This window comes from Chelon labrosus, assembly GCF_963514085.1.
Source record: "Chelon labrosus genome assembly, chromosome: 21".
NCBI classification, from domain to species: domain Eukaryota; kingdom Metazoa; phylum Chordata; class Actinopteri; order Mugiliformes; family Mugilidae; genus Chelon; species Chelon labrosus.
In genome coordinates this window covers 1,421,967-1,437,560 of record NC_140354.1, presented here as the reverse complement: position 1 = coordinate 1,437,560, position 15,594 = coordinate 1,421,967, and the positions used below count along the sequence as shown (strand labels likewise).

Sequence of the window (15,594 nt, the reverse complement as noted above, 5' to 3'; positions counted from 1 at the left end):
TTCAGATGTCTCAAATAAAACTGAGGCTGAGCACCATTCCATAAAAGCTGAGGAGGGATTGCATATCATCTTGTAATGGACTGGACGAACTGTTGCCATCTTGACTGGGATAAGACCCAAAATAAGTCCAGTGCCAATAAACAAGATGTAAGAGATACCAGAACGGTAATAGTACCATTAATGAAAACTGTCTTCAAGAGTAGTGGAAGTTAAAATGTGAATATATAATGAACAAAGGAAACTAAATGTGTTCTTTTATACTGTTTCACAGTTACTTTAATGTATTTGTATATGTTTTAAAACTGTATTATGTGGGAAGACACTGGGAAGATGTCTCATAGTTTTTTATAGCCTTACATAAGCATCTTCAAAAGTTGATACTGATGAATGTCACCCTTGTGACCTCAGTAGGTAGTGTTGCACATGTTATTCAACTAAGGTCAAAACGTCTATCAACTGGAAAAACATGTCTCCTCAATGCTGTTTAAGTAGGGTCAAAGGCTTATTGTTTCTTTAGTAAAGCCTTGGGGTGCTTAAATATATTACTCACTATTTTTTGCAGAACAAAAACAGATTATTCTAATATGTTTTTTAATGTTTTGTGCCACTGTTTCTCAGTCTGCAAATATAAATGTCTCTTTCTTTATCTGTTTATGTTCAGCTTTTTCAGATTATTTATATTATTTGCATAGCTGGAAGTCTGTTACTAGCATGTGAAGGGTTTTAAGGTTTTTAAGGTTTTAGTAATGCCTAAAAGCCTAAACTAATTTTACTTATCTTTCATTGAAAAACTGCATATATTAATTGCATAGTTGACCGTATACTCGTAATGTAAACTTAAACATGCATTATGCTGTAATGGAAGAGATAAGACGAAGCATACTTTTTTTGAAGGTGAAGATGGGCACAAGTGAGAACAAATTGTCCTGGTCAGTGTTCTCCTTATTTGTATGGCCTACTACTTATAGATGAGCCTCTGCCCTTAAAGTGAGATAAAACATGCTAAACATGTCTGTCGAGGAGGAGCCTGAGAAGCTTTATAAGAGTGTTAGATTCTTCCATGACTGGCTAGTAACGCTGTAAGAATCACCAGTAGTTTGTGTTGAGCTCTATCCATATTTATTTTGAATTTTTTGTATTAAATTCTCCTTGTTTCATGTTTCAGAATAAATGGCACAGACACAGTAGGGGAAGACCTCCAAAGTGCAAGTTTTTTAAGGCTGAGATTACAGGTGTGTAACTGACAACCTAACACAACAGTCTAAATGCGATAGTTTAAGAAGAGACACAAGGAACGCAAAAAGGAAGGAAAGAGGAAGTTTGAGGAGGTGAGACTAACTGTAAAGCTCCATTATATATATATATATATATATATATATATATATTTAGCTGTAGTTTTGTGCATGAGTTTTGCAAGCAGTGATAAGCTAATACTAATTGGTATGCTGATACAAAAGCTTATTTTAAGCATAAATATTATTGGTCATGGAATTTGAAGCAGCCTTAATATTCCTTAACAACCGCACTGAGTGAGACATTGATTAACATTAACTTGGTCTTTCTTTACACCTTAAGCATATAATGGCTGTATGCCAAATCAGTCAGTCATTCGTTAAAGACACATGAACAGCTGCGTTGCCAGAAAGGACCAAAGCTCGAGTTAGTCATATGATACCATCTGTGTCAGCCTAAACAAGGGGAAGTGTCAACTTCAAATTCTTCTGTGGCCACTCCCTTGCAGTTGTCCATTGTGCACGACAATGCCGCATCAACTCCTAGAAATATCTCAGCACACAGATGGACAACCAGTTAGTGGTCTTTGTTTCCATAAATAGAATCTGCCCCACGGCCCAGCAACACCTGTGCATGTTGTCGTGCCGCAAATGCATTCAACTCCTGCTAATAAATCCTTCCAGGGTTGCATCATGTAGCCTGCTGCATAAAGTATATCGTTTCATCTATTTCCTTCACATTGTGATTTTCTGTTGTGGTGCTCACCCTGGTGATGCCAGTACTTTTCAAAACAATTTTCTGTCAAAGACGGTATAGAGTAACAGAAGCTTGTCAATCTTTTGATCATTAAAAACAAATGTTGAATGTGTCCTCTGTCTGAATGTGTCCACTGTCTGAACAATACTCAACAATTTTGACTTTCAAAAGAAGTCTTTAAAAATGGAGAAGAGCCTGGAGGTTTGTGTTTGGATGCACTGAATTTGGCTTTGGACGAAACAGAAGATAAAGAAGCCAGTCAGGTACACAGAACAACGGCTTTAATTAATGCACACTTGTCACAACAGACTTCATATTGTATGAACTCTGTTAAGGTGTCCTTCAGATGTTTCCATTATTCAGCAGTCTCAGACTGAAATGAAGAAAATAAAAATAAGATTATAGAGGTTCATTGATAATCTTCAAATCAATCATCAACATGACCATTTTCATTTCAAGCCAGTCAACACTGCATTTTCAAATGGGCTCTGTTGGCAACAAGTACTGGTCATAAACTTGGAGTGCTATTAGGATTCCGATTAATTTAAACTGACTGACACATCGCTAAACTCTCTGAGAACTGAGCACTGTAGCCAAGAAGTAGCTGCAAAAGAGGACTTGAATGCCTGCAATGGTTTTCGGCTTACACTAAGCCAATTGTCATTCACAACTGTGTGTATCTCACTGTTATAAATGCCACTGACTCACTGTTAAGTACTGACATAATCTCACACAACAGCTTGTCAGGGGTTGCCATTCGGTGAGATATGACTATTTCACTTCCTGTCTACGAATTGAATATATCATTTAGCTGGAATACTCCTGATTTATTCTAACGTAATAACTGTGAATGAAATGAGTGTAAAGTTACCTTTCCTGCATCGCGGCTCTTGGCTCTCAGCTTGTTGACCAGAGACTCAGCGATGTCAGCGCGCTCCTGAGCTTCCTCCAGCTCATGCTGGACCTTCCTGAGTCTGGACATATGAGTGTTGGCCTGCTCCTCCTGTGAAGTGTTTACAGTACTGACTGAGTAACATTATGAATGAAGCTGGAACTGATCTGTCTTACAAATACAGTTGACTTACAGCCTCTTCAGCCTGTCTCTTGTAAGCTTTGACTTTGAGCTGCAGCTTGTCCACCAGATCCTGAAGTCTGTTTACGTTCTTCTTGTCCTCTTCAGTCTACAATGATGAAAGATTGTTACTTATGAATATTAAAATAGCATAAAAGGGTAGTCATGGAGCTTTATAGTGAGATTATATTCACCTGGTAGGTCAGCTCCTTCACCCTCCTCTCATATTTGCGGACTCCTTTAAAAGCATCAGCTCCACGTCTCTGCTCAGCTTCAACTTCAGATTCCAGTTCACGCACCTGTAATGTAATGATGAATAAAAAAGGATCTGAGTACAGAGAAGGAAAAACAAAATATACAGTACACAGAAAATGCAGTATATATACACAGTATGGTGCTTACCCTGGACTCCAGTTTCTGGAGCTGCTTCTTGCCACCCTTCATGGCGAGGTTCTCAGCCTCATCCAGACGGTGCTGCAGGTCCTTGACTGTGACCTCCAGGTTCTTCTTCATCCTCTCCAGGTGAGCGCTGGTATCCTGCTCCTTCTTCAGCTCCTCAGCCATCATGGCGGCCTGAAATAATAAATTGTCTCTAAGTACAGTTGAAAAACCTTCCCACTATTTACAGAACCCATAAAAGATGATGATGCTCCGTTAAGTCACATCAGTAATAGCCTTCTTGGCTTTGTCCTCAGCGTTCCTTGCTTCCTGAACAGCATCATCCACTTCACCCTGAACCTGGACAAGGTCAGCCTCCAGCTTCTTCTTGGTGTTCAGAAGACTGGTGTTCTGAATATTAAGAGTCAGAATCATAATTTGATTTTTATGTGTCATACCAGAGAAAGCTAACCCATTCATATACTTATTTGGTTTAGGGACACTTTATTTAATAATTAAAACCCAACCTGAGAGTGAAGCAGTCCGACACGCTCACTAGCATCAACCAACTCCTGCTCAGCCACTTTGCGGCCTCTCTCTGTCTGCTCCAGAGCAGCTCTCAACTCCTCAATCTCAGCCAGCATCAGACCATTTCTGCGCTCCACCATGGCAACCTGTTCCTTCATGTCCTCCTGTCCTCTGACAGCATCATCAAGGTGCAGTTGAGCATCCTGACAACAGAAGAAACAGAAACAATAAATCTTCTGCACCCTTTTTTATTCTTTAACCAAATGATCAGAAAACCTACCTTGAGCTGTCCCTGGACATTCCTCAGTTGTTTCTGGGCCTCAGCAGCCTGCCTGTTAGCATGGCTCAGCTGAATCTCCATCTCATTCAGGTCTCCCTCCATCTTCTTCTTGACTCTCAGGGCATCATTCCTGCTCCTGACCTCAGCATCAAGAGTGCTCTGCATGGAGTCAATCACCCTCTGGCTGTTCCTCTTGATCTGCTCCATCTCCTCGTCCTTCTCTGCCAGCTTCCTGTCCACCTCACCTTTCACCTGGTTGAGCTCAAGCTGAACACGGAGAATCTTGGACTCCTTGTGCTCCAGTGTGCCCTTTGAATAATTCAAATGTTTGTTAAAAGTCACTTGAGTTAATACTGAGTTGCACTGGTAAGTACGGTTTACAATTGAAAAATGCATTACCTCAGCTTCCTCCAGTGCTGACTGAATTTCAGACTTCTCAGTTTCCACAATCTTCTTGGCTTTCTCCAGCTCGTGAATACTCTTTCCAGTTTCACCAATCTGTTCAGTCAGATCTGAGATCTCCTCTAAAGTAGAAAAACAAGCAAAATTCTGGAATATTATTTCCCTCAGTCTCGAGCCATATTAATTACCATTTATCCTCAATGTACGAATGCATACGCTGCACGTTGTCCTCTACAGACGAAACAAACTAAAATGTGATTAATAATTGTCCCACAAGGCAAATTGCAAGCTTTTGTTTGTGGAAGTTAAAAAGGAATAATTCTCCTTCAGGGTCAGAGCATGCAACAGGTCTGAATGTCTCCTACAACTTGGAATCTCTTATTTAGGCTTTCAACAGAACTTGCAGCATCACTTCATTAACTTACATACAAGTAAGACATTTAATTTTACAGACAATAGCATACGCTGCAGGTTCTTGTTTTCTCTCTTCATGGTCTCCAGATGATCCAGAGCCTCCTCATAGGAGTTCTTCATCTTGAACAGCTCAGTGCTGAGAGAGCGAGCTTCCTTTTGAGCTCCTTCCAGCTCTGCCTGGCCCTCCTCGTACTTTTGTTTCCATTCTGCCAGGACCTACATTTGCATAGTTTAGTTAATTAAATGATGAGTTACAGTCACATATTTCTATTCTGCTAAAATAAATTTTCACTTCCAGTTTAATAGTTTACCTTATCAAAGTTCCTCTGCTTCTTGTCAAGGTTGGCAGCCAGAGAATTAGCTCTCTCCACATCAATCATGAGGTCCTCCACCTCACCCTGCAGCCTCTGCTTGGTCTTCTCCAAAGAGGCACACTTGGAGTTCACAGCTTCAATGGATTCCTCAGCCTCCTGCAGTCGCTGGGCAAGCTTTTTCCTGTGGTGAAGAAGAATATTTAATTAAATAATTTGTGTAAAATCTACTTTGATTCATGAAATAGTCATGACATACTTGGCCTCCTCCAGCTCTTCAGTACGCTGGATAGCATCGGTCTCATATTTGGATCTCCACTGAGCCACTTCACTGTTGGCCTTGGACATTCCTCTCTGCAGCTCAGCCTTGGCCTCCTGCTCCTCCTCAAACTGCTCTCTGAGCAGATCACAGTCATGGCGGGCTGACTGAACAGCATGGGCCAGGGCATTCTTGGCCTTTAAATACATTACAAGAAGTGTTAATTAAATTATCATTGTCATTATCATCAACAATGCATAAACATAAAAAATAGCACTGATGAATAGTAGTACAGCAATTATAGGAAACAGATGAGAGATGAAGCTATTCATGGTCATTAACTAAAATGCTTCAAATGTTTGTCTATGTCCATTACTATCACTATTTTAGATAGTGTTAATTTACTTGAATAGGTAGCCTTTACCTTCACTTCCTCTTCAATTTGTCTCTTAAGCTCCTCGATCTGCTGAGAGAAAGCCTGCTTTCCCTTGGTTAGCTGGGAAACTAGAGCATCCTTCTCCTCAATCTGGCGAGCAAACTCACCTGTAAGAACCACCCATGTATTTTTCAAAACTTTTTGATACACCACTGTCAGGCTGGTCATAATTTCGGTCACTTACCGTTCTCAGTCTGAAGTCTTGCTTTCTGTGTATTAACGTCATTCAGCTGACGAACATTCTCATCATTTTTGGCTTTGTGCTCACTCAGCTGGTCCTCAAGAGTTCTGCACATTTTCTCCAGGTTGCTCTATGATCAAAGGCAAAAAAACAAAACAGTTTTAACAATCAAAAATCTCAAGTATGGAGTGTGTGTTAAGTTAAAAAACAATGACTAGTACAATGACGATTTCCTACTGAATTTAAGCACCCTGACAACTTTTAAAGAATGCTGACAGACAACAAGAAGACCCAATAAAACCTCTGGCCTTAATGAATTTATTTAATTCAGTTATGAATTTGCTGCGCCTTTTTTGAAATTTTACTGACACTTATTAAATACAGAACACGTAGACATGTATACCTTAGCTTTGGCAACAGCCTCCATGTTACTGGAGAGGTCATCAATCTCCATCTTGTACTCGCTCTTCTCTTTCTCCAGCTTCTGCTTGACACGCTGGAGGTTGTCGATCTGCTCTCCCAGCTCTGCAACGCTGTCAGCCTGCTTCTTGCGGAGAGCTGCTGCAGTAGCTTCATGCTGCAGGGTTGACTCCTCAAGGTCACGACGCAGTTTCTGGAACTCAGCCTCACGCTTCTTGTTCATCTCAATCTGAGCGGCTGTTGCTCCACCAGCTTCCTCAAGCCTCTCACTGATCTCCTCAAGCTCCCTGGAGAGGTCAGCTCTCTGCTTCTCTACCTTAGCCCGAGCAGCCCTCTCAGCCTCAATCTCCTCTTCCAGCTCCTCAATACGAGCCTAGAATTGAGGACAGAATCATTCAGTGGGCTTACTAAGTCCTGAGTATTCAAAATGTTTGACAATCATGTAAAAACAATGTTACCTGGAGTTCCTTGATCTTCTTCTGAAGCTGGGCACCAAGGGACTGTTCATCCTCAATCTTGCTGAGGAGCTGGCTGATTTCAAAATCCTTCCTGGAAACGAAGAACAAGAGCACATTCAGTGGTGTTGCTCTGACAGCAAAGATCTTGATCAGTGTTAATGTTTAAGGTTTATTTATTTGTTCATTTATTTTTTGGAAAAATTACTAAAAAATTACTTTTTGATTTTCTCGTCAGATTGCTGCTTGTCATTCTCCAGATCCATTATGGATTCCTGGGCCAGTTTCAGATCTCCTTCAAGCTTCCTCTTGGCTCTCTCAAGGTCCATGCGGAGCTTCTTCTCTTGCTCCAATGAGCCCTCAAGCTGTAAAATGTCAATGTAATTGTCGAGTTGTTATACTTAAAAGAAAAAAGATCAGTACAAAGAAATATACATACATTTACAGGGCTAATATACAAAGTCAAAACAGTTGTTTCCTCACATCGTCCACTTGCTGTTCCAGCTTTGTCTTGGCCTTGGTCAGAGTGTTGACTTTGTCTTCCTCTGCCTGGAGATCATCCAGTGTTTGCTGATGAGCCTCTTGGAGGGCTTTCTTCTCCTTGGTTAACTTGGCAATGGCCTCATCTTGAGATGCCATCTCCTCAGTCAGGTTTTTCACCTGGAAGCGGAATAGTTACATCTATTGTCTAATTTGTGTATAGTGCTTGAAGTGTTAAGTACAAGTAAATGGAACCTTGTTTTCTGTGGCATGTTTCTCTTTCTCCACTTTAGCCAAGGTGAGCTCCAAGTCATCAATGTCTTTCTTCAGCTCAGAGCATTCATCCTCCAACTTCCTCTTCTTGGCAGTCAGCTCAGCATTGACTTCCTCTTCATCCTCCAGTCTTTCAGTTGTCTCTTTGAGTTTGGCTTCCAGCTGGATCTTGCTCTTAATGAGCCCCTCACACCTTTCCTCTGCATCAGAGAGGTTTTCACTTTCCTGTAATATAAACATTTGTGTGGTGTTATTTTAAATTTGAATGAGTCATATTCTGACATTTTAGCCCTAGGATTGTTTTTGTCTTGCTGCAGCATTAAAGGTGCAACATGTTAAAAAGCAAAACATCTGACTGAAAATGATCAGGATGAAAAATAGTTATTGTTCAGCAAATAGCAGATCTGAAACTTTTTTCTGTGTTACTCACTGCAGCCACTTGGAGTTGCAGGTCATTCTTCTCCTGCATCAGGGAAACCATCTTCTCATCCAGTTCCTTCTTCTTGGCCAGAGCAGCAGTCAGGTCTGATTGCATCTTTCCATAGTTCTCCTTCATCTGCTGCAGTTCCTTCTCTGTCTCAGCACTCTTCAAAAGAGGCTTGATCTTGAAGTACAGATGCATCCATGGCCAGTTCTTCACATTCATGAATGAACGGATGTTGTACTGGATGGTGAATATCGCATCTCTAAAAGATTCGACAGCTATTTCATTTACAGTTGGATTTATTTGTACAAGGTCACATACAATGAGTCACATATATGACTTACAGTCCATGCCAAGTCTGAACCTTAAAACTTAAATTTCATTCCGTAAGACCCATAAGTGCCTAATTGACACAAAATCAACAGCCAGAAAGGAATGTATTGAAGGAATATATTGATTGATATCAGTATATTGTTGATTATCCTACCTCCTCTCCATCATCTTAACAAACTCCTTCCTCATAACATATCCTCTGCAGAGAGCCTGAGTCATGGTCACCAGCTCAGCCAGTTTCTCATCTCTCATCTCCTCAAGGGTACCCAGCAGACCAGCTTTGAAGAACACCTACATTTTCGATTCCACAAAATCAGTTGGCGGTACACATGGACCCTAATGGGTATTAAGTATTTACAAGATCAGATATATATTGGTATTATCCTACAAATGTACCTTAGTGTGTCCAAACTTGTACTGAGTGTGGTCCACATCAATGGAGCCCAGCAGCTTCTCTGAAGCTTTCTTGTTGTCAATGAACTGTCCCTCAGGGATGACACTGGCATTCAATACTTTGTATCTACACAAGAAAATATTTTATTGTTTATATTGGAAAAGTATCTGGCCGTTTCAATGACATCACAGTTTTTACAATAAATTGTAACTTGAATTTTACAATTTAAAATTTTGGTCACCTCTGCTTGAAGTCACCATAGAGGATTCTGCTGGGGAAGCCTTTTCTGCAGATTCTGATACCCTCCAGCACACCGTTACACCTCAGCTGGTGGATGACCAAATGGTTTTCCATAAGACCTGCACATTGTCAAAGATATATTGTTTACAATATTTAACTTTGCCAATATGCTACACAAAGACTGAAATGCACACAATAAATTCCAGACCTGGGGTCTTTGTCTCATTGGGAATCAGGCAACGGACAAAATGAGGATGAGTGCTCCTCAAGTTGGTCATCAGCTTGCCCAAGTTCTCCTGTGGAACAACAAGATCAAAACAGATAATCAAAAGTGATGACAAGGCTTTTATTTATCATGTTACCCCTCAAAGGAGAACTCAAACATACTCTCAGGTCAGCATTAGCACAATATATATATATTTTTTTTTTCATTTTTTTCCACAAACTTCTACATACTCTGAAAAGAGCAGACACAGTCTGGAAGGAACCACCCTTCTTCTTGCCACCCTTCTTGCCGCCACCACCGCCAGAAGCCTCTGTTTTTCAAATATGGAATGTCAATAAAGGGATGTAGTAACTATTACAAGTAACATAATAAATGTGTTTCAAGCATTTTTTTTCCTCTGAAAAGTGTTTTTTAATAAAGCATGTGGTCTAACATATTATAACAATGCAGTCATCAGTTACTTACTAAACCTAGACCAAGTGAAAATGTTTTTTTCCATTCCAAACTTACTCCATCTTGCACATCATTGCAAACTGCACTTTCTGATAGGCTTTCAGTAACAAAATGGAGTGATTAAAGGATCTGTTGTAAGGTATCACTAAATTCACTAACAGCAGAAAACAGACTGAAATGCACCTTTAGGATGTTTAGATTTTGTTGAAAGCTGCTCAGTGTTGTTTCTTACCCTCAGCTGAAGCATGGGCTGCATACAGGAAGGCCAGCAGCTTGTTGGAAGACTTCTGGTAAAGCTGAACAACAGACTCATTCAGTGGATCCTTGTTCTTGTCCAGCCAGCCAGTGATATTGTAGTCCACTGTTCCAGCATAGTGAACCAAGGCAAAGTGAGCCTCAGCCTTGCCCTTTCCAGGCTTTGGCTTCTCAAAGGCCTTGGTCTTGCCAAGATGCTGATCATGCAGCTTGTTCTTGAAAGTTGTGTCAGAGGCCTTGGGGAACATGCACTCCTCTTCAAGGATGGAGAAAATGCCCATTGGCTGAGAGAACCAAATATGTAATGTAATTCCATAATGTTGAAACTTAAACCAAGAAATCAGTGCACAAATTCCTCCCACCAGAGCAGCAACTTACCTTCTCAATAAGCTCAATGCAGGCAGCCAAGTCCATACCAAAGTCAATGAACTCCCAGTCAATGCCTTCTTTCTTGTACTCCTCTTGCTCCAGAACAAACATATGGTGGTTGAAGAACTGTTGCAGTTTCTCATTTGTGAAGTTGATGCAGAGCTGCTCCAAGCTGTTGAACTGTAATTACAGACAATTAATAAATTTCATGGCAAAACATTGTTGAAGTTCAGTGGCTATTCTGTTCTTCTGCGGTAAAACTGCTCAGATATTTTCCACTACTCACATCAAAGATCTCAAATCCAGCGATATCCAACACTCCAATGAAGAACTGTCTGGGCTGCTTTGTGTCCAGCATCTCATTGATACGGATGACCATCCACAAGAACATTTTCTCATAGATAGACTTGCACAAAGCCATTACAGCATTGTTGACCTACAATACAAGAACAGCATTTAGCATATTACTTGTTTTCCTGAACGGAATTGTAATGTCCAATTATGAACATTGAAAAAATGGTCTGCACACTGTGTATGCTCCAAGTGCAATTTATTTATTTTAAACATTTTAAACGTTGCCTGTTTAAAATAAATAAATTGCACTTGGAGCATACACAGTGTGCAGACCATTTTTTCAATATATATCCTTTTTGTCTAGCACCTGAACTATTTTATTTGGATGTGCGCACCCGGATCCACTTTTAGACGCAATTATGAACATTGCTCATGAGTCCCTCCTCATTACCTGTGGGACAGTCTGACCTTTGGTGACCATCTCATTTCCGACCTTGACTCTTGGGTAGCACAGAGCTTTCAGCATATCAGCTGAGTTCAGACCCAGGAGGTAGGCGATTTTATCAGCCACTGATGGAAAAAACATAATATATAGTGAAAACACTTTCATTTCACAGTATTTTCCTCAACATAAAACTTGTAATATGCAAATAGAATTATTTCATCAATTACCCTCAGTGCCATCTGGTTCAGCCTGCTCCTCACGCTGCTTCTGCTTGAATTTCATGTTTCCATGATGCATCACAGCACCAGTCAGCTTGTAGATGTTTATCTTCTCCTCAGCGCTGAAGCCCAAGATGTCAATAGCAGTCTGCAAAGAAAATAATTTCCAATAAAACATTTTTGTAGTATACAGTGTAAAGACACATATAACAAAATTTATTTTACATCTGTTGCAATGAACTCCTCCACATCATTGATGCTCTTGACAGTGATTTCACCCTGACTGATCATTGGATAGTCATAGGGGTTGGTGGTGATCAGAAGAGCCTCTGGAATATTAGAAATGAAATACATGATATTTTCTTCATATCCTTTCCATTGTATTGTATTTAATTCAAGTTTCAAATGTCTAAGAACATACCCAGGAGCTCTGGCTTGTGGCCAGTCATCAGCTGATAGAAGATATGATAGCTCCTCTCAGCAGACAACTGGAAGGTGACACGGGACTTTTCCAGCAGATCTAAGAATAACAAATTCAATTAGAGAAAGTAGTAGTATAGTACAGTATTGCAATAACCTCTCTCAACATTGCACTGCCTCCTGACATCTAATTTTCTAGTCCCTCGTCCACATTCAATGGAAATTAACTATCCATCCTTTTAAGGTTGTGGGAGTACATATACAGACAGTCAGACTAATAGATGGCACCCCTACCTAAACCACACTTAAATAAATAAATGTTGTTATAATAACGTTATATTTTCTCTAAAGATGTCTAATACTGAGTATAATATAAATTGTTGCCCATTTTGTTAATACCTTACATTTTAGTTCAGTACATCACGTACTGAACTAAAATTTACTGCACAAAATTTCACATTGGTAAATGGCCTTGCTTTTATATAGTGCTTTTCTACCTGTTGGTACTCAGAGTGCTTTACAGTCACAGACACATCTACCCATTCGCTCACACACATTCACACACCAGTGCCACACACTGGGAGCAACTGGGGGTTCAGTGTCTTGCTCAAGGACACTGTGGCATGTGGCACATTCCGGGGATCGAACCGCTAACCCTCTAGTTCATGGACAACCCACTCTACCTACTGAGCCACAGCCGCCACATTACTACTTCATGTTTAATGTGATAAAACTGCTGTTGTCTACTAGGGATTGGACGACTGATATGTGGTGAAAGTCGAGTCGAGGTCAACTAGTCGATGACGTCAATTACAAAACCACAGTAGAAAGTAATGCTTTGCAACAATGAAATCTATATTCTTGACCTGAATACATGTATTATCGTCTCACACAAAAGAAGGTACGGAGGCTTTTCTGCAAGGTAATGAAGCTTGAGCAGGGGCTACTCTCGTCTGACACTTGTAATGTGCATTCTTGGTCGGCAAAAACGAACAAAAAACAAGTTACAACCACAACTATAATGTCAACTAATGAGCTTATCAATACTGTGGACTGCAGATATGTTTAGCCTATATAAATCGGAACCGTCAATAGCATTTAACAGTACTTCACATCGTGTTGTAACTGGGACAAAAAAAAATGTGGTCTCTCCTTTGCACCGTTCCTCTGCTAGCGGATGCCTTTTCAGATGAGTGTGTATTGCAGTAGTACATTTGTGGTATTTCAGGACTGACTTGTATATTCTGCATGTCACGGTAGAATAGGTTTCACCTTTAGTGAAGTATTTCCACACACTTGATGAACTGGGCTCCTCACCTGTCCTCTGAAGGCGTCCGTGTTGTTATTGTCAGGTGATCGACGACTAGTTGACTTCCTGCTTAAAGCCTCATAGCGCAGCAATAAAGTCGACTAGTCGGTACAACTCCTATCGTCTATGAGAAAAATTTAGTTCAGTGTTTTGTAACTTACATGTTTCAATATCAGCTGAAGCCAACTTTCCAGAGGAACCGAAGTGTATCCTGATGAATTTACCCTAGAAAGTCACATCCTTATTAGCATTTTATTGTATAAGAGCAATTAGTTAATGTCTTAGAATGTTTCCTCGATGTGATCACTTACGAAACGAGAGGAGTTGTCATTCCTCACAGTCTTGGCATTGCCGTAGGCCTCCAGCAGAGGGTTGGCTGCAACAATTTGGTCCTCAAGGGAGCCCTGCAGGAGGAGGCTTTGTCAGATATGCTAAAAATTTAAAAAACAAATAATCCTCTTCCAGACAACAGACAATTTGATCCTAAATGATAAATTTACCTGCATCTTGCCTGGTGTTGGCTCAGCCTTCTTAGCTCCAATAGCTGCAATTGTTGCAAAGTATTGGATGACACGTTTGGTGTTGACGGTCTTTCCTGCACCAGATTCTCCACTGTGGGTATCAGAGACATGTTGCAAAGATTCAGTTACTTCATTACCAAGTTTCTTGAGATAATAACTTGTGTTATACTCACGTAATCAGGACAGACTGGTTCTCACGGTCTGGAACACAAACGTACGCATGTCATCTTAATGCTGCAGCAGACTTATGTTTAAGGTGAAGTCATCCACTTCACATACTGCAACTTTGCTCGTACCTGTGAGCATGAACTGATAGGCATTGTCAGAGATGGAGAAGATGTGGGGTGGAGCCTCAATCCTCTTCTTGCCTCTGTATGCTGCTACGCAGACAGCGTCATACACAGGAAGCCACTTGTAGGGATTCACGACGACACAGAACAACCCAGAGTACGTCTGTTGTGGCGAGAATATATTATATTTGAATATATGCAGACACACATGATAATTACATTGCATCCAAGTAAATAAAAAAACGTACATAGATCATCCATGATGCAAAACGCTCTTTGAGGTTATACAGCACAGAAGGCTCATTGAGGTGGGTCATCATGGCCATGTCCTCCATCTTATCGAACTTTGGAGGGTTCCTGGGATGAATGTCATCCTCTTTTACAGTGACAGTCTGAAAAGGAAATAATCACCAAGGGATTATTTTACACAAAGATATAACAGATGGATATTAATAACAACAGCATGCCAAAAAACAAAAGACATTAAAATGAAACAACTTTTCACCTACCTTTCCTCCATCTGTCTCAACTGTGGCTTTTCCACCCTCTTTTTTGATGAGCTTACACTTGACGTATAGTTCATCAGGATCAACCACAAAGTAGGCAGTTTTGGCATCAAAAGGAGCCGTTTGTGCCTCAATCCTCTCCTTTTCTGGCTTCCGGAGGTAAATGGCCGCCGGGCCATACTGCTCCATCTCTGCGTCTGTGCTCATGATGGCACTTTAGTGGAGGCTGAAAATATCCAACTTTCCATAAATTGTAGTCATTTGTTCGGTTATGACCCGATTTAGAAGATATATTTCAATATGTAATTTGTAGTAGAGCACTTACCACAGCTGATCCCAGCTGACAATTACTGGTATCTTGTGTAAACCCAAGATTCTACAAAAGAAAGTAAAATTTGAGTGATAGAGTTTTATTCTGGGTTGAATATATCAATATAAAACACAGCTTTTCTTCATTCAATTTAATTACAGAATTTCAGGTGTAATAATTAATCACTTAGCAACAATACATTTAACAGAAAACGGTAAACCATTACAGATACAATTATTATTAAATAATTAAATGCACTCACCTGTATCAGATGCTTGCCAGTTAGAGGAGGCTTCGAGAACTGCTACTTATATATACTCGTGTGGGCCTGCTCAGCACTGGTGCGTTACTCAGTTTGGTCAAGTATAGAATGCTTGTCACCTTGCCGCTTGACAGTGATGTGTTCTCTCCATACACAGTGATTATAGGATTCTTTATTTATGCACCTACTATAGTGCTTTTGAAATGCTAAAATATAAAAAGTACTGATTTTTTTTTTAAGTTTCTCTTTGGGTTTAACATTGTAGAAAACAAAACAGAGGCTGAAGTTTAATAGATAATTCTATAAGAAATCTATCGATCAAAATTAAAGAATGGAAATTAATATTAAATATAATATTATTAAAATATTACCAAAATCAAAATGTATGCAAGTGAAAGTAATTTAAATGATTTAGTTAAAGTATGTACATGCTAGTGAGTTAAGCTA

General features: G+C 40.1%; 1 protein-coding gene across 1 annotated transcript; it reads right to left on the bottom strand.

Annotated features, from left to right (window-relative positions):
- Positions 1-2,425: 2,425 nt before the first annotated feature.
- On the bottom strand, positions 2,426-14,856 carry LOC311507017 (myosin heavy chain, fast skeletal muscle-like). The gene is made up of 38 exons (XM_084571209.1): positions 14,579-14,856; positions 14,318-14,461; positions 14,076-14,232; positions 13,953-13,980; positions 13,759-13,870; positions 13,570-13,662; positions 13,420-13,483; positions 11,951-12,049; positions 11,755-11,858; positions 11,539-11,677; positions 11,318-11,436; positions 10,859-11,008; positions 10,582-10,752; positions 10,181-10,487; positions 9,726-9,805; positions 9,478-9,565; positions 9,271-9,388; positions 9,032-9,155; positions 8,790-8,926; positions 8,309-8,564; positions 7,861-8,103; positions 7,609-7,785; positions 7,345-7,490; positions 7,129-7,219; positions 6,654-7,043; positions 6,254-6,380; positions 6,058-6,176; positions 5,634-5,830; positions 5,375-5,558; positions 5,114-5,279; positions 4,647-4,771; positions 4,248-4,556; positions 3,967-4,170; positions 3,725-3,850; positions 3,464-3,634; positions 3,256-3,360; positions 3,075-3,170; positions 2,426-2,992 (listed from the first exon to the last, which is right to left on the bottom strand). The coding sequence occupies exons 1-38, from the start codon at positions 14,780-14,782 to the stop codon at positions 2,822-2,824; spliced, it is 5,841 nt and encodes a 1,946-aa protein (XP_084427335.1). The 5' UTR covers positions 14,783-14,856; the 3' UTR covers positions 2,426-2,821.
- Between the last annotated feature and the right edge of the window lie 738 nt (positions 14,857-15,594).